We start from the raw sequence: 19,820 nt of genomic DNA, 5'->3' as shown, positions 1-19,820 counted from the left end.
CCTATTAGATTTCTAATCACAATGACTTTTAAATTCACAGCACTCACAAATTCCCCGATTTGGAAAGTATGTTGGTTGAAACAAAAGGTAGGGTGAGGGTCCAAGAGCAGAATCCCAGAGTTTCAGAACAACTTCGACAACTAGTGAAAACCTCTGACTGAAGAGAGTCAAAGGTCCTGGACAAAGTTGCCCCTTGGCCACTCCCCATCCCTTTACCCCCCTCCCAGGCCACACCCCCACTGTAAGTAACCCAGGGCTTCGGAATCCTAGAGCAGGCAATCAGCCATAACCAACTAACTAATTAATCAGCAAGAGCGAGGGAGTTGAAGAGCACCTGGCAGACCCAGGCGCGCCTTCACCTTAGTTAATCTGCAAACTGACTAATCGGGCTCAGGATAATTGAAAGTTAATTGTACGCCGAGATCAAGTCACCAGGAAACAACAGGAAGCAGCAGGAACAAAGGAAGTCGGGGCCACTCTCCACTCTGTGAGGTCTTTCTTCAGCAGAGTCTTCACAATGTTTAGCCTTCAGCCCTTTTCCCCAACCTTGCCCAACACACTCCTGAACCCGCCCCGCCCCTTACTGCACAGCTACCAGGATTCTAAGAATCCCATCCTAAGAGTGCCACACAAGGTAAGTGTAAGGATGCCAATGGTATCATTCATGGGCTTAAAGTGAGGAGGCTCGGAGACATTTGGCTGGCTATGAGGAACACTTTGAGAGCTGGAAAAAGCACTCCTCGCCCCCTCCGCTGTTCTTGAAAAAAAAAATCTGAACTGCTCAAACATCACCGGGAAAGCAGATCAACAGCGTACGAGCATAAATCACCTCCCAAAGCTGGAGAGAAACAGACCTTAGATGCTCTGCCCCATCACCAGGGATAACTGAGAGACACCCTCAATTTTAAATAGACTGGCAAATTCTCCCAGGGCCACTGGGTACGGAGTGTATGACTGCTTGCCTACCAAGGGCCTAGTGTCCAGGGAATCTGTAGCCATGACCTTCCGGCCAGAAGCAGGCAAGATCTGTGGTCTGTGGTTGCCTTGGCTGGGTCAGGGGCATCTCGCCTGGTCTTCACTGGAGTTTCCATGGAATTACATGGTCAAGTTTCCAACTTTCTTGACCTTGCAGCTCCTGTCTTGTGACTGTGGAGCCGAATCAACAGACTTCCTCTCTTCCATCCTCTCTGCTCGTTTAACTAGAGTGAGCCTCCCCTAGAGACTGAAACAGAACCTGCCAGAGGCTTGGAAAAACATATTTTTTTTTCCAGGACACCGGAAACAACACTGGCCCAAGTCCTTGATCTGCTGCCCAGTGGAGGGGACACGTCCTGAAGGAGCTTCCCAACCTGCTCTGGGCTACAGCGAATACCAGGCACCAGTACTGCCGCACCTCAGCATGGCAGACATTGCTAATTAATCACAGAACCCTTTCTTTCCACTGATCCAGGCGGGGCCTCGGAACCTTTCAAGATGACATTCCAGGCTGTGAGAGGAAACTTGCCACCAAGAACAATCCTAGAAACCTGCATCCACACACCACACACACTAAAGCAGCGAAGACCAGATGGAAAAACTGCCATCAAAAGAAGTAGCTGAGGACCATGGGGGGGGGGTCCCCCTCCCGCTCTGCTTTGTATGCTGTCTGCTGATGTAGCCAACCCTTGGAACAATGATTCTAGACAGATAACTGAGGTTCAGAGCAGCTCTGGAATGTTTAAGAAACCAGTGGTTTTCTTCCAAAATAAAGGTTGTTTTAAACCACTTTATTCCCCCTCCCCCCGCCCCCAAACAGTGTCAATGCCTGGCATTTACGCTTCAGTTTTAAACACCATCGACTCTTATGAATGTCAGGCTGTCAGGTTCTCAATCCATTTCCATTGGCACCATGATTTCAAGAGGCTTTAAAAAAAATGTTTGTTTTCTTTCGGGGGGGGGATGACCCCCAAATGTAACTATTAGTGTTATCTTTCAGAGGCATCTTAGCATACAGAATCACAAAGTTAAAACCAGCACCTGCATTTCACAGACAAGAACGCTAGGGTCTTGAGAGCAGCGGTCACCTGTCCAGAAACACACACTGTCATCCTGCCAAAGTGGCTGCCAAGCCTAGATTGGCTGACTCTGACTTTTTGTTCCTCAAGGCTACGCTACCTTTGAAGTGGTTTTGCTACGTTTCCCCCTTTCGCCATTTCAAATCCAGTGGAAAGGAATAAAGCCAACCCAACTTGAGCTTAGCAATGAGTTTTGTTTGGTCCACTTTCTAACTGGCTATCTTGCATCTGGTACCCAGAGAAGACAAGCTGTTTCCATTTTATAGACAAAGAAGGAAGACCCGGAGAGGAGGCTATAAGACTATTCTTGTAACTAGTCACACAGAAGATCCCGCGAGATCTCTTCATGTCTCCAAGCGAGCATCAGGAAACTTGTGATGGCTCGGTGTAGCAACCTGAAACTGATCCGGCAAAGCTAGGAACTGCAAATGCGGTTTATAAAGTTTCTTTCACACAAGAGAATGTGACTCTGAATTAAAATGACAGTCACAGCTCCTAAGGAGGCCCAGCCCCAGGTTGTTTCACGGATATCATGTTTAATGTAACTTAATCCTCATGGTGACCGTGTGAAACAGGCCACCATTTCTAGATGAGAGGAGCAGAGCTCTTTGGTTCAACATTTCATGGCTTCCTGTAAGGGCTGTGATTTCAAATCCAATGTAATTTGGGGACACAAGGGTCCATACACGTGTGTGGATGCTCTCAGGACTATGTCTCTCTGGAGAGCTTTATCAAAGCATGTTATTTCTGCACTGATCATGATTTCATGCTGATCGCCATGGTTTCTGGCCACTAAGATATGCCCAACTTATTTTTAAGCTGCCTGTAGTCAAGGTGGAAGGGCTGACGGAGAACAAAAGGAAATGTATTTTGACGAAACTTTTCCAACATTCAAGCCTCCTAGGAAGAGACTGAATAAGAAACTAAACATGTTTAGTCTGAGTAAATTCCCTACCCCTCTTACATGAAATCTTTAGCGTCCCCCTGGCTCACCCTTTTCATGGGAGCTACAGAAGTGCATAGGTTGGTAGGTAAGGCACTTACTCTTCAAGCATGAGAACATGACTTCAAGCTTCAGAGGCAGAGATGGGACCCACTGGGCAAGCTGACTACCTGACCTAACCAAACTGGGGAGCTCTGTGTTCAGGAGAGACCATATCTCAGGGAATAAAGTGAAGAGTGTTTGGGAACGATATCTTGATCAACCTCTAGCCTCATCATGCATCTGTACACACACACACACACACACACACACACACACACACACACACAAAAGGAAAAAAAAGCTCTTATGCATAAGGCAATGATTCCCTGTTGCATTTTGCTAGTTTAAATTTAGGAGGATTAGATCTCATATTTTATAAACAGAGAGTCCAGAGGTACTTGAGAGGATGAGAAGATATGACGGGGGCACTTTAGCTGGGATGAAACACCCTTCTTATGAGGGGGGAAGATCATGTTAGGCTTGATGCTGAAGTACTATGTAACCACTTTGGCTTGCTGTACCTCCATTAGCTTTACCCTACCTTGGCCACACGGGCATGCAGCACATGACAGGGTCCCGATAAATACGCCCAAAACCTCACACCTCTAACGTGGTATGACAGCAAAGACATATCAGGTTAATAATCACTCTTCTTAATAATTGTTTTTAGCAATCCCCTTATGTTTCCATTCCATGTCAAGAAAGCGGCGACATTTCCCTTGTGTGAGTTTTCCTAAACACTTTGAGTCTCGCAGGGTGCTCCCCAAATAGTCCTGAGATTCCGATGAAGGGGAGCATGGCCCTTTGGGGATGCTAGCTTTGGAAACCCACTGACGTGGCTTCCTATGTACTGTCTCACTGGCTCCTGCAGGAGTCCTAGAAGCAGTGGTTTCCATTCCTTACAATGCAGGAAATAAACACAGAGCCTGCATGCTACTGGTAAGCAGTGGAGTCAAGACGGGAGCCAAGGGAGGAAGCTTACAAAGAATCACTTCTCAATAAAAAGGGAATGACTGAGAAGTGGCTCTGACAGATGAGTTTTTATTAGCAATATATATATATATATATATATATATATATATATATATATATATATATATATATATATATACTAAAGAAACATTATCTTTGGGAATTGTCTATGACATCCTCTCTGATGACAAATCAATAGAAGAAAAAGCTACTTGGGTTTTATGTACTTATATGGAATTCTAGAACGGAAGTAAGAAACGCTTTTATATTAAACGGCACTGCAGGGGGCAGCTGGAGATAAACGGTGACAATGTGAAGGGGACACAGATGTGATCACAGAAACATCTTTGGGTCTAAGGTTCTTTGACTTCACTAATACAGACTTGTGGTTAAGAGGATCAGTATAGATTCTCATGGCCAAAGTCCTTAATGACTATTCCCTGCTCAGGTAAGTCAAACAAGCTTCCCAAATTATGTTTTCAGAATATCTTTCTTTATAAAGAGACAAAGGAGATGTCTCAGTGGGTAAAATGTATGCAAGCGTAAGTACCCGAGTTTGTAATCCCAGGACCCACATAAAAAGCCAGGTAGGGTAATGGATGTGCCTGATCCTATCACTGACAGGGTAGAGGCAGGACGACCCTGGGACTCAGTGGCCAGCTACTCTGGCAGGATCAGTGAGCTCTACATTCAGTGAGAGAGGCTGTCCCAAAAAATAAGATGGAGAGCCATAGAGGAAGACAGCTGATAGTAATCTCTGGCCTCTGCATGCACACGTGGGCACACACACACAGACATGGGCACATGCACATACTACACACACACGAAACCAAGTTATGCAAACTTCAGGATCATTGATTCAAGATCAAACAATCATGACATCTAAGTTAATGCAAGGCTACCACCAGACAAGCCGCTACATACACACGAAACCAAATTATGCAAACTTCAGTATCATTGATTCAAGATCAAACAATCATGACATCTAAGTTAATGCAAGGCTACCACCAGACAAGCCGAAAGGCAAAACAAAAAGAAGCAGCAGACACAAGCAGGCTCAAATGTTTCTCTATGCCCAACTGATAAAATACCCACCTAGCTACAGTATACCTTCAAACGTCTAAGGAATCTAGTAACTGGATACTATCAGCTGGCCTTCCCTATTTGGGTGGGTTTCACTCATAAGCTAAAAATGAAATATATTTTTATACAGATCAAAACTTTCAAAAAGTTGTTCACATCCATGCATGTTGCTGGCCATTTAAACCTACTGTGGGTTCTATGAAGAAATGTAACAGTACGCTTCCCTGAAAACGGAGGTCAGTACAAAGAACTCAATTGTAATGAAACGGAACCTACGCGGGTGTTATAAAGTCAGCACTCTGGGGCTGTCATCCCCAGAAAGTCCACCCAGACTTTGTTTCTCTCTCCACATTCTCCCCTTCCTTTCTTTTCTACCATCCCCCATCCCCGGGATCTTTCCAGGGCTTTTGGCCTTTTAAAAGCAATACTAGGGCAGCGGACAGCTCACTCGGTAAAGGCACTTGCTAAGTCTGACAACATGCATTTGATCTCAGGGCATACATGGTAAAAGGAAAGAAGCAATTTGTAAAAGCTGCCCTCTGACCTCCACATATGAACTGTGGCACACAGTAAGTATTCGTACAAGTGCGTGTGTGTGTGCGCGGACACACATACACACACTAAATTAAATAAATCTTTAAAAATACAATGAAAGTAAAGCAGTGCTACCATGATTGAATTAGACAGCACTGCTTCCTTTGTTTCAAAGTTCTCTCAAGCAAAAGGCAAGGTGCGTTTTTAAGCCCTTACCATAATGAATAAGATGAATCAAACCTTCTGTGTCAGTCATGGGGCATTCTTTGCCCACATCCTTAACAGAGCTTCTATAATACCTAGAAGTCTGACGCTCTCTGTCCTGGGTAAGCTGACTGTGTGTATCTGGGTGATCTTGCTCATCTGGTTTCCAGCACTGATCCCCATTGGTCAGGGCCCTGTGGCATCCTTGGCAAATTTTCCTCTTTCGTGTTCACTCTGTTCAACTCAAGAGGCATTCCATGTGCTAGGATGGGCAACGGGCTGAACCATTTCCAGTGAGATGAGCAGCCCTTGGGCTGGGGAGCTAGCTCAGCTGGTAAAGGGCTTATCTCACCGGCGTGAGGATCTCACATAAAAAGCCAGTGGTGTGTGGTTTGTAATCGCAGCACTGGGGGTGCAGACAGGGGGATCCCTGGGGTCACTGGCCAGCCAGTCTTGCATAATCAGTGAGTTCAGGCCAGCAAGGGACCATGTCTCAAAGTAAGTAGACTGTATTCATGAGGTTGTCTTCTGACTCCCATGTGCACCTACACGTGCACTCACATACACACGCACGCACACGTGCGCACACACACGCACACACACACACACACACACAAATTTTAAAAAAAAAATATGGCAGTACTCAACAAACCACTAAGGAGACCTCAGCCCGGGTCTCTCAGCGAAGACATCAGGGAAGACTGCTACCCATAGCTAATTAGAGAGCAAACAGCGCTTTTCCCCACCCAAAGAGTTCTGCCAAAGCACTCATTTCTGCCGATCCATTTATGCAATTCCACTCTTTGCAAGAACATTCTGTCACAGATGATTTAGAGTTGTGGGTCCCAGGAGCATCTTTCTGTAGCACGCACTCATTGTCTTTTAGGAATCCAGGGTCCATGGGGGAAAGACTGGCGTGCCAAGGGGTTCCCATTAGCCACCAGCTACAAGACCTGCAGATTCCAAAGCATTCTTGCAGCAGTCACAACAATAATAAACATGCCATACTAAACTTTTCAAGTAAAACTTTTAGAAACTTGGTGGGACCGGTGATTTTTTTTTTCTTCAGGAGAGAACAAGAGACTGGGTAGGTGATGATTTCAGAAGGTAATGAGTCAGAAAAGAAGGAACATAAAACATTTTAGAAGATTTCATAGATACAGTCACAGGGAAACAGAAGCAGGTCCTGTGTAATTTCTTCTCTAGCAGACTTATCCCGGGGACTGTCTGCTGTATGCAGCAAGATGTGAAACCACACGAAGGTCTGTTATTTATTTATTTTGACTCAAGGGAACTGGTTTGGGTTCTCCTACATCGCCCAGTCTCCTGCAAAGCTACCTTGATACATATACACTCTAGGGGGACCCAGAGAGCTCATCTCATGCCTGTATCATTCTGCAGTTGGCAGTTATTCCCCATCCCATCACCCCCCACCAAGTCTTCTCTAGCAATACCCCCCTTGATACATATGAATGAGGTACAGTTCATTCTGATTTCAGGGAAGACAGACAGAAGCCACAAAAACAAGGTCAGATTACAACCCTGCAGCCATGAGTGCAAGGATGAGTCCTTTGTTTCTCAAGGAAAATTAATAACCTGGTGATAAACTTGGGTAAGTATTTTTTAGCGTGGTATTCCTGTTACAGTTAATCCTTACTATGATCAAGGACTGCTTGTACCACTGAGGCATCCACACCTCCCAAACTTGCATGTGCTTGCATGCGCAACTACACACACACAAGCACACACACACATATACACACCTACACACACATATACACACCTACGCACACAAGCACACACACGCGCAAGCACACACACAAAAGCACACACACACAAGCACACACACACAAGCACACACACATATACACACCTACACACACAAGCACACACACACAAGCACACACACACAAGCACACACACATATACACACCTACACACACAAGCACACACACACACAAGCACACACACAAGAACACACACACGCAAGCACACACACACAAGCACACACACACAAGCACACACACATATACACACCTACACACACAAGCACACACACACGCAAGCACACACACGTAAGCACACACACGCAAGCACACACACGCAAGCACACACACATATACACACCTCCACACAAGCACACACACAAGCACACACACACACGTGCACACACACAAGCACACACACACACGCAAGCACACACACAAGCACACACACAAGCACACACACACAAGCACACACACATATACACACCTACACTCACACAAGCACACACACACACAAGTACACACATACATATACCTACACACACACAAGCACACACACACAAGCATACACATATACATACCTACACACACACACAAACACACACACAAGCACACACACACAAGCACACACACACAAGCACACACACATATACACACCTCCACACAAGCACACACACACAAGCACACACACAATCACACACATATATATACCTACATACACACACAAGCACACACACACACAAGCACACACATATACATACCTACACACACAAGCACACACACACAAGCACACACACACACAAGCACACACATATACATACCTACACACACACAAGCACACACACAAGCACGCACACACACAAGCACACATGCACACAAACACACGCACACAAATACGCTCATAAAAATTGGTTCAATATACTTGTTGGCAAACCTAGTGAGCCGTATAAAATAGAGGCATTTAAAAGCAATGAACACTAATGGGCTGAGTTTATTAAAATCTATTTTTTACTCCTTTGAGGCCAGCTCTGCTTTTGGACATTTAAATTCTAAACCATTCAAATTCCTCCAACTACTTTCTTGCCAGATAGTGCTTCCCCCCAATCACCAAAATTATGGGTTTCACAAGTGAAACTTAAACCCTGTGTTTTGAAATTACTTCATCTAGATCAATTAGAACATCGTGTTTTTAAAAAAGCTGTTTGATGTTGGAGGGAGACTGTTTATTTTCAAAATAATAAAAAATAAGGAAATCCTTAGTCTGCCAGAGGAAACTATTGTCAAGTTTCTAAAAGTGTTCCAAATCTAACCTTGAACCCAAACAGAAACGCTCACAGGCTGTTTCCCTGCTCATCAACCTCAGTGCTTGCCACTTCCTCGGGGACACATTTGGGGCTCTGTAGGCTGCTAGGCACGGAGCCGCCTAGGGGATCCGCCACCAGAGCTCCTGCAGACCAACATTCTGCACCAGCCCCCCTCATTCGGGTCCTTGCTGCCCAAGCACACTGTGGACTTCATGCCTCTGCAGCTCTGTGCCTCTACTTCAGACTCTCCAACCGAGCTCTCCGACTTCCTCTGGGGTCCTAGCACTAAGTCCAGCTCTTCCAGGAAGTCAGTCCTGGGGCACTTCCTGTAGCGTGTGTCAGCGAGGCCTGGCACTGGTCCCTTCCATCATTTTAAATGTTATGTGTGTCTTCTTCATTCCCATGTCACCCTATCCTTCTCAATGGACACGTGAGTTCTCCATAAACTCACCACTTGGCCCCGAGAGCAAGGTTTGTCCTGTCACTTGTCTATGTGCTGGGAGTTTGAACTCTCTGAGACGACCGTCTGCTGGAGACAAGCAACAGGATCCTGCCTCGTCTGTCTTCCCTGAGGAGCACAGCGGAAACCAAGCAAAACCGGACGCTATATTTGGGCCTGTCCATCCTGCCCCTGGCATCTTACAGCCTTCCCTGTCCCAGTCCAATCCCTACATCACTAGAGAAAGACAGTGGAGTCGACCTGTGGGAAACTTAGTGTCTGCCAGGCCCTTCTTGTAGAAGGAAAGTTCAGGGAGCCTGAGAATGTACAATAAACGAAGACATGGAGGTGGGATTACCTTCTAAATTGTTAATAAACAGTTTTGCTGGATGCCGGGAGTATCAACTAAACCATCCTTTTCCAGCATCTTGAGAGGCCTTGCTCTCCTTTCTCCTGGGGTCACATACAGTTATTAAAACTTACTATTAAAAAAATTAGGTTGTGGCACTGGAAGATTTACTAGCAAATAACTCACGAGACAAATCTAAGCAAGGACTTCTTCAAGGTGCGCTTTGTTTGTTCACTTCCGGTTTTTTGATCCTGTAAGTGAGGAGAACTGAGTAAAGTCACAATTATCCACAGTCGAGCACCTGAATAAAACCGAGAGGCTAGTTGAGGGCCAGGCAAGGCACACTGGAGAAGAAGCAGAGAAAGCCAGGGTCCTTGACCCGACTGAACTCAGGTCACGGGGGCAGTATCAAGGCTCTCTGAGTTTCAGGCTATGTCCTCTAAGAGAATGACTCTCAGTGGACATTGAGGGTGCTGCCCACATGGCTGTGTACCAGGCCTTTCTGCCCTGCCCTGCCCTGCCCATATGACCTCCACACCCCTATGAAAGAGATCCCAGGACTATTCCAGAATTCCAGATGGGAATGCAGAAGCTCGCGTCACGTAAGTGACTTACTTGACATCAACTGGGGGCCTGGAAGTGGCTATGTCAGGATTCACACTTGGCTCTGTTTATCGGACCCATGCTCAAGAAGCCATTGCTACCTTGTATGTGGGTATCCATGTCTCTGACCCAGAACATTCTGAGACACATGATAGGTGGGGAGCCACCAGGCCATTAGGTCTTAAGAAATTTAGGTGTATGGCAAAATAGTGGTGATGTCTGCAGGGATGTCCATGTATCAAACACAAGGAATGAGAAGGTTGAATATGAATGTTCCCGACATCACAGGACTGTGAGCTGTGTCACCTGTTCCTCGCCGCCTTTTGCTTGCTCTTAATGCGTTTTTCCATCTTATTACTTCCTCTCTCTTCCCTCTCCCCTTCATTTTCACTGCTAAGACATAAAAAATGATTCCCGGGTAAAAGTGGTTAGTGCTAGTTGGAAGAGAGGTGTCGGAGTCACATAATAAATCACTGCTGTCTCCTCACCCTCTGGCCTTCTGTATTAGGATGGCATCAAGGCTTTCTCCCGACTCCCCCACCACCGCTCCCTTTTCTCTGCCTAATTCTGTCTTCCTTGCGCTATTTTTCTAGTCTGGTAGGCACGGCGCTGAACTGAAGACGCTCTGCCAAGACCCTTGGCAGCAGCCAGCCTCCAGGAATCCTGCCCACAGCCACGGCGCAGGAAAGACAGAGGAGACAGGGCCTCTGAGAGGCAGACCAGAGGGCTAGGCTTAGGGCCTGGCTTGGATGTTAGACAGAACAGGTTTCCCTGGCCTATCAATGGCTCTCCCTTTGGAGCTCAACTTTCTCATGCTAGGGTCAGGATTTCAATTGCTCACTGGCACTCGCTATAGTTCTCCTGGGAAGAGAAGCAAGAGGGAGGAGGGAAAAAGAAAGAAGACAAGCCAGTACACCACCCAGAGTTGGGCAAGCTCCACAGGGCATGGCCACGTGCCTGGAGCACACGGTCCTGCAGGCAGGCAGCCAGGGTGTCCAGGGCTCCCATGAGACCTGGGGTGGGGGGATGGATGCTGGGTTGTTTCCCACAGGCAGAATAGGAGTCCCTAACCTAGAGAGGATAATGCTAGGTTAACATCAGGGAAGTAATTCGTTCTAAGCCAGGAGAGAGAGAAAGGTCACACCAGCTGCAAGAATGATTGTTGGGCATGCTGAGGGAGGGAGAGAGGGAGAGAGGGAGAGAGGGAGAGAGAGAGAGGGAGAAAGGGAGAGAGAGAGAGAGAGAGAGAGAGAGAGAGAGAGAGAGAGAGAGAGAGAGAGGCATGTCCTATTTTTGCAGAGGGAAGAGGACTAGATGAACAAATCCCTATAATAGAGAATGGGGACAGGGAACCCAGCCATTCCTTTACCCTGCGACTGCTCTCCTAAGGACCCTTTCCTATGCCTGCCGGGCACTCCGCTGCATCTTGTCATGCTTTATCTTGTTTTAAGCTTGATAAAACTCCAGAGGGAAAAGATTATTTTTAGCCTCCATTCTATTTCTACGTAAACTGGGGCTTAGAGAGGTTAAGAAGCAGAAACAAAATGACCTGGTAAGCCAGGGGTGAATCTAGGATGAAAACCTCAGCCTCCAGTACCAAAGCCTAGGTTCCTACCACCATGCTTGCTTTCTTCCCATTTCCTGGTCCAAGTATCTCTGGCTCCAGGCGAGGGATTGCTATTCTGTATGTATCAGCCACATGGACGTGAGAATAGGGTAAGTCTGTCCACTTCTGGGGCACGGTGGACAAGAAAGCAATCCTAAGAGACTAAATTCAGGATCCACTGGACTTCTTGTCTGCCTTTCAGAATTCTTTTGGTCCAAAGGAAGTAGAAACCGCCAAGGTTCTTAAGGTGGTAGACATGACACCATCACTCACAGGGTTCCCAGCTAGCGGATGGACATACACAGGGTATGGAAAATACATGATCTGTAGGTCCTTCAACATAAGCTTCATTGATTTTCCTTTGTGGGACTTCCCATAATCCTGAAACCACCTGCCCAGAACTCCCCACATAATTACACAAATTCCATAGCTGGAATTTCCCTCCTGGCTCCAAAGTCCGACCACCAAGGACAACAAGAAGAAAGAGGGCACAAGCTGCAGACTGCAAAGCTAGAATAACTCCCTCTCCCCTTCTCTCGGCGCCATTCACTCAAAGTCCTCTTTCCTCACGTGACCACGCAGAAGGATTTTCACTTTTGTGTGTACCCAGCCTTCATCATAGCGCAGTCCCTGGGCTCAGAACTGAAAAGAAAACCTTCTTAATTCTCAACTGAATCTGGGACTTAAAGTGGCAGGACATCCCAAAGCTATATTTAAAAAAAAGAAGAAGAAGAAATGGTTTCAAATCCATCTTTACAAGCACAGGGTTTAAAAATAACTCTGCCTTTGTCTGCTATAGATGACTGTCCCTAAAGGGACAGCTGTCCTTAAAGAAGTCACTTAAATCTCAGGGCAAACAGATATTTTTCCAAGTATCCAGCACATGACATCCAGGAGCACGCTCCCCTGCCCCCCACTAGCTCTGATGCCATCTGATGTGCAAAGGGCAAAGCCTACAGAATGACTTCTGCCATCCTGCTGGGCTGAGAACAGCCAGGATGCTGCATTCAGACCCTCCGAAGCCCCCACATCCAAAACCCACCACTCTCCCCTTCGTGGACAAGACAACCCAAGACGATCACCATCACCACCACCACAGCTTTCAACGTGTCTCTGGAACAGGTCTTCAGGAAGAATTTTATCTCTCTAGCTATTCAGCCGGCCTTTGATCAGACACCTACCTATGTGGAGGAACTGGGTCAGGATGCTTAACATAGGGGAAGGGTCTAGGGAGCCGTCGTGATGAACAGATTTCAACTGTGCTCGGCTCGTCGTTTCCAAGACACTCTGGAGCTAGACCTCATCCTCCATGACTTGTCGGTCTGGCTTCACCACCTTTCACCCAGACAGGCAGCACTATTGACACAGTACCACTGGGCACTACTCAAAAGTTGCACACTGAGCAAGCAGTTGAAGGCAAATGTTTGTTTGAACTATGCTGAACTATCTCCTGGCTACCCTGATGACTTCATTCTATCCCTCCAAAGTGCCAAGCACTCTTATTAATATACATATTTTTCTTCTTCTTGGCAGCCCATTGTCTCTTGATCTTCCCAAAAGTCTTGCCACAGAGTATTATAGGGGATAAAGAGGACTCATTTATACGATAGCAGCTTAAATTAAGTCTACATTTTGCTGCCCAAGTTGAAGGTCCAGGTCATTAATTCTCAGCTAGGAGAGATTTCATCCGGGGCACTTTTGGAGGTGACATTTTCCCTTGCACAATTGGAGCATGGGTGCCACTGGCATCTAAAGGAGAGAGTAGGGTCATCCCTTCACATCCTGTAATCTACAAGGTTGTGCACCACAAGACTTAGGCCTCAAGGAAGAGTGCCAAGGTTGAGAAATCTCAGCTGAGTCTGAAATCTCACAGTTCCCAGAATGCTCATGGCTGCATCTGTGCTCTTCCAACTCTGAGGACTTATTTTCCTCAAGATTTACTTGGTACTTCTATTCTGGTCACTCCTGTGAGCTATGCAGAACAGTCAAGAACTTTGCCTTTTTTTCTGGTTGGCTTGGACATAACACATCCATCAAGCCTGTGAATTGCATTTCTCAGTATAATCTGTATCATGAGCAACATTGTGAGAATGACAGAATGTGATTTTTTTTATCTATTATCATTTGAAAAAGAGTTTTGATTTTTTTTCTTGTTACAACTATCACTGGGTTTTCAATTCAAAGAATAAAATCATTTTGAAATGTAATTCTACTAGTTTTTAAAAGATATTTAAGTGGAGGGGTTATTTCCAGACCACTTGGCATGTTTCTTCTGTCACTGGATAAAGTGATAACCACAGAATTCCTTGCTATGGGCAGCAACTCTGACAGGGGAATCCCCATCACCTGAGTCACGGACCGATGTGGTCTCTAAGGAGCTCTGAGAAATGACTTGACTCTCAAATTCTAAGATCCCAGTTTCTCACTCCCAGCAGGAGCACCCTAGACAATACTCACTGGGCAAAATCTCCTGCTATTTCTTTCCCTCCAGAGAAAGGCTGCGTACTACTAGTGACTTTAAGAAGGTATTTCAGGTGACATTGTCATAACAGTAAAAGGTAACAATGACACCTGGAGCTAGCCATCTGATCTTGGTACTTTGTCTATAACTTCCTAAACAGCTTCATCAAATCAAAATTGCACCCTTTTATTAAAGGGGAAACTGAGGCTCCAAGAGGTTATGCAATGGCTAAGGTCACTCAGACATGCAGAAAAATGTGAGAAGTGCCAGGGTTCACTCTCTGGGACTCTGTTCTCTCCCTGTGACACATCACTATATCCGGAATGGAGGGGCTAGCTGCCTCTCCCAGTGAAGAAACTGAAGATGGTGGCGCTATGCGTTCTTCATAGGAAGTCGTCTCAATCACAGCAAGAGTGTGATGCAGCCTTTGCGGGTAGCTGCTGGTTAAGACTTCATTCCAACAGAACCCATGCCTAGAGTTATCAAGCAAAGTGGATTTGGGAGATGGGGTGAAATAGATCTGAAAGCCCCGAGATATATGAAAGGGTGAACTTGAACTCCAGGCCTAACCTGTAAAGGGAGGTGTGCTCTCTCCTCCTTCCCTTCCTTCCTCTCCTTCCCTTCCATTTAAACCCCGCTCTGTGTGTGGCAGAAATTTCTGCCTGAGCCGAGGACACAAAGTTCAGCTGCAAATGCTAACACAAGTCTCTCATTGTCCTGTTTTCTGTCTTTCCCTGCAGCTAAGGCCTTCCGTTCAGTGACCTTCCTGTCAATTTATCAGTCTGAATCTTTGTTCCTGGTACCCGTGCTTAAAATGATCTTTCTTCCTTCTTGGTTGGCGCTGTGGTGAGTTAAAGGTATGGTCCGGGGTTGCCTCTGTCCATGCTTACCCCTGCCTATCTGGCAATGGGCTTTAAAGCCTGGTTCTTTCCAGGTGATGCTTTTGTTTCATTTTAAAATATCTTTTACTATTCATTTGTGTATTGTGTGAGCCTGTTTAAATGGAGAGGGGGAGATACATGTGTGTGCATGTGTTTTTGATCTGATTTGGCTGGCTGCCCACTAACCTCAGTGATCCTCTCGTATTTGCCTCCCTAGGACTAGGATTATAAGTGTGCCACCATGCCTGGCTTCTTACATGGGCACAGGGGTCAAGTTCTGGTCCTCACAGAAGCATTAACTGACTGCAGCTTGTCTCCCCAGCCCTGTCACAGCCTTGAGAAAGGTGGAATAAACGTGGGGAGAAGATGCTAGTGGAAACACTATAAAGGCAGATTGACTCATGGGACACAGAGTGCTTCAAAAAAAAGAGGCTTAGCCTCACTTCATAGGAGAGCCTGATTTCTTCTAGGTCTTTCTCAGTCAGGGACAAGAGGAGATGGTTGAAAAAACAAAATTGTCGCTCACCTCTACTGGCATTGACCCCTTTAAGCCAGAGAAGAAGGCATATGGGTTAACCCAGCTTTCTGGGGGTCTACCCAAATTATCCAGCATGATCCTATTATCTTTGTGTTTGGGGACCAGGGAAAGGGGGCAGGAGATAGGATGAATGTTTACATGGACCAATTAGCTCACTCATTTACTCTAGGCCAGAGTATCTTAAACTGTAGCCTTTGAACCAACAACCCAGAATTCCCCTGGGAGTTAGTTAAAATGAACACTCTGGCTTAGCACCCCAGACGCGAAAACACCAGCTTTCGAAGGGGAGGTCCACAGAGTCCGAATTTAACCGACTCTGCAGGTGAGACCTGCGCATGCTCACCGAAGGAGGAAGGATGTTCAGAAGGAGGAGAGGGCTCCTCTCTAGGACAGTGCGTTAAGATCTACTCATGCTTACTTCTCCCCGCAACGATCCCCACATCTAAAAGGTGCACTTTCCAGAATTTACCTGGTCTGATAGGACTCTGCATACAGTTCGGAGATGGGATGCCAGGGTGGAGGGGTGCAGAGGCCCGGCTGCTGAGGTCCATGACCGAAGGAGCAGTGGAGGAAGCCGGCTGTAACCCAGGAGGGTGAGGGCTGTGGTCATGCTGTGATGGACTGGGGGGGATGCCATTTTCCGACAGGAATTCCTCCAAGTCCATGTATTCCAACTGGAAAGTATCTCCGTCGTAGGGAAGGGTTTTGTCCCATAAGGTGGGTCCCAGGAAGGCCGACTGGGGGACCGTCGGGCTGTTGCTCTCATCGTCCAGCTTCTTTCCTTTGTCTTTATCTTTGCTAAACGCTGAAGGAGAAGGGAAAGGTGAGCTTTGTTTGAAAAGCAGAAAAGAAAAGGGGGTCACTCTCTCTCCAGCTTTCCTGCCATCTGTTACAAAACTACTTCTCGGGGGCACCGAGGTCCTCTAGGTGCTGTCTTTTCGACATCTTCCTATTTACTTTGGAAAGAAAGCCCTGGTCTGTAGGACAGGGCTACCGGCTGATTTTGAGTAAAAACAAGAGAGCAGGCTGGAGAGATGGCTTAGAGGTTAAGAGCATTGCTTGCTCTTCCAAAGGTCCTGAGTTCAATTCCCAGCAACCACATGGTGGCTCACAACCATCTGTAATGGGGTCTGGTACCCTCTTCTGGCCTGCAGACATACACACAGAATATTGTATACATAATAAATAAATAAATATTTTGAAAAAGAGAGAGAGCAGTCCCCAGTGTGCTGTTTGAAGGGATAAGTCACTGAAATCTACATTGGGAAAAAAACACCCAAGATTATAGACAACTGAGGTGATTTTCTCTTTAAGGAAGCCACCAACAACCTGGTATGATTTTTATCTTTCCCAAATTGATTACAGTCAGTACCTACCTGAGGTCATTCAGATTTATAAGCCAGGGTTTTCACGCTCAGTCTTAGGAAAGCATCCCTCCTACCCTTTCCTTAAGACTATGTATATCTCGTTCTCACACCATCCCTTTCCAGTGAACTTGCAGCTATCCCCATTTACAAGGAAGATAAGGAGGCTCCTGTCTTAGAAGGAGCCAGGGGCCTGTGGGGGAGGGGGAGTGTAATGGGTAGAGATGGGGGCGGTGGTTGACAGAGGAACTTTCAAACGCATCCAATTGCTTGAAAAGCCCCTGAGACACACACAAAATGAGTAAAGCGGCGTTAAACGGCGGTTTCTTCTTTCTTTTCCCCAAACATTTCAATATTACCTAATTTACACAGAAAGTGTACATTTATGCATTCCATCTGAAGCAGTGCTATTGCAAAGGTGCTGTGTTCGACCCTAGGATGGAAGAATGCAGCGACTTCCTGCCTGGAAATCACAGCTCCCCCGGATTTGGTCTTTACCAAGCTCTCTGCATTTTGCCAATATCCAGGTGTGGGTGGAATCTAGGATTACAGAATTTGCTTCTGAGTTTTGATTCCTTAGGGATCTGCAGCCCCTCTGCCACTCATTCTAATCTCCAGTCCTCCACAGTCTCATTAGAGAGTTGGACTTAAAACACCCACCGCAAAAGCTTATCGCATCCGCATCCGCTTTCTCCCGAACGCTACTCATTAAGGCGCGGGAGGGTACAGGGTTGCGGGGCGGGGGCGGGGGTCGTATGTAGCTCGCAATCAAGCAACAGCAACTCTGGCAATGCAACAGGCGTTTTCTCCCAGAGAAAATGATGCAAACACCCCGAAGCTATTTGCAGCCAAATAATCTTTCAAGACTTTATGCAGAAGCCGCATGATCTGCTTTTGCCACTGCGATACCACCAAAGGCAAGAAACTGCATCCGCCCGAAACAAAACACAAATCCGTGGGGCATCAGCTGGTTTCCCGGCCCGGTTTCACATGCATGCTCCCCACCCCACCCTATCCCTGTGTCCCCAGCTCCAGTCACGGTTGCCTAGGGAAGGTTTGAGACTTACCAAGAAAGGGCTCAAGCCAGAGAAGGCTCCTGCACGCGGTTACACGTGAGCCTGCTCAGCTCTCCCCTCCCACCGGGAAGAGTGCACCGGGAAAGTGTCAGCGCTGGAGGCGTGCACCGCTTCCCGCCGACAGACCACTCCCCCCACCACCCCCACCCCGCTTTGTGAATTACCCCGCTGCGGGAGAAAAAGCCTCCCCGCTCAAGCCGCGTGAGTTCCTAATACAAAACAGTAACGGAAACGGTATAGCAATTCTAATAGCCAGGCTGCCGAGTGAGACCCCCTCCCCTTTACTTGAACCCCCTGCTCTAACCAGCACCCTCCCTCCCATTTCTTCTCCTCAGTTACAGAGACCAGGCTCTCCCTCAGAAGCTCCTGCCCTGTCACTCCAGGCAAGGATCCAGACCTGTCAAGTTCACCTGTCACCTGCGCTGCGGGAGGACAGACTAGACAGTTCAGGCAAGGTCCCCAGCGCTATTTTAAATGGGATCCCCTTTACATTGAGGAGAAAGAGTGATGAGCTAGTCCCCAATTTCACTAAAGCCAGGAGAGGGGAAGAAAGATGAGGGTGCCGGGCCAAGCAGGGGGGTCCCTGAGAGTGTTGTCCCTTCCCTGAGCCCTGCTGCCGAGGTAACGCTCACCGTCTTCAGGATGAAGGGGGAGCTTCAGCGGGTTCTCCAGCAGGGACCTGAGCACGCCGTAGGGAGGCGGGATAAAGGTGGGGTTCAGGGGGAGCTGTCGGGACATTTTCTCCATCGTGATGCACTCAATTGTCTTTTAAAAAGAAGGCCAATCGCCGCCCCAAAATGTTGATGAGCTTTTTCCTCCGTCCTTTGCCAACCAAAAAGTACTCGCTTTCAAAACAGTTGCAGAAAGGAAGAAAAAAAAATATTTACTTCTGTCTTTGTAAATATATCAGCATGCAAATAGCAAAATAAAAAAAAACAAAAAACAAAAAAACTTTCGGGTTCTCAGTGCTGACAGTCCCGGGAAAGAGCCCTCAGCGCTGCGGGCTCCTCCGGCCCTGGGCAGGATGCTCTACCTGCCTCCAAACACTCAGTCTTGCAAAATGTTCAAAACTGCAAGAAAAAAAGGAAAGAAAAAAAAGAAAGAAAAACTAGGTAGATGGTAGCAGATGAGCAGAAGGCAAAGCGCGGGCCGCCGACCCTGGCGCGAGCACCCGAGGCGGTGCCGTCCCGCCCCACCCCCCTCCCCGGCGCGGCCGCTGCTCCCCGCGCTCCGCGGCCCCGCAGCGCCGGGCTCAGCGCGTCAGGCAGTCCATGTGCCGCTGCCCTGACAAGAGTGACGTCAGGGCCCGCACCGCGCGCCGATAGGCGTGCAGGGGCGGGGCACCGATCGTCCCCGCCCACCATCCCCGCCCAGCCAGGGCTGCGTGTGTAGCATCGCCGCACGCTCTGATTTTCTGGACCTTGCCGCGACAGTGGGCTGCTGAAAGCGCAGGTGCCAGATTCCGTGGTTCACTTACTGCCTTGAGCGCTGAGTAACCCCACTCACCCTCACCCCCTCTCCTTTTGCACGCTCGTTCTTTGTCTTTCGTTTACCAGAGTGAGCAGAACAATGAGGAATTCGCATCAGTGGCTTTCAATGTG

General features: G+C 47.4%; 1 protein-coding gene across 4 annotated transcripts in view; it reads right to left on the bottom strand.

Annotated features, from left to right (window-relative positions):
• Hlf (HLF transcription factor, PAR bZIP family member) overlaps window positions 1–19,424 on the bottom strand; it is a 56,719-nt gene extending 37,295 nt beyond the window's left edge. Inside the window, exons 1-2 of one of the 4 annotated variants that reach the window (XM_075991124.1) lie at window positions 18,852–19,424; window positions 16,249–16,584 (exon numbers count right to left, since the gene is read on the bottom strand). In XM_075991124.1, coding sequence (XP_075847239.1) covers window positions 16,249–16,584; window positions 18,852–18,966 — 451 coding nt within the window. In that variant the 5' untranslated portion in view covers window positions 18,967–19,424. Of the gene's footprint in view, window positions 1–16,248; window positions 16,585–18,210 lie in introns of all 4 variants that reach the window. The other 3 variants (XM_075991125.1, XM_075991127.1, XM_075991126.1) reach the window with 3 other exon arrangements.
• Between the last annotated feature and the right edge of the window lie 396 nt (window positions 19,425–19,820).

This window comes from Microtus pennsylvanicus, chromosome 11 (genome assembly GCF_037038515.1).
Source record: "Microtus pennsylvanicus isolate mMicPen1 chromosome 11, mMicPen1.hap1, whole genome shotgun sequence".
Classification (NCBI taxonomy): domain Eukaryota; kingdom Metazoa; phylum Chordata; class Mammalia; order Rodentia; family Cricetidae; genus Microtus; species Microtus pennsylvanicus.
Note: the sequence above shows the minus strand (reverse complement) of the source record. Positions and strands in the feature narration are given on the sequence as shown.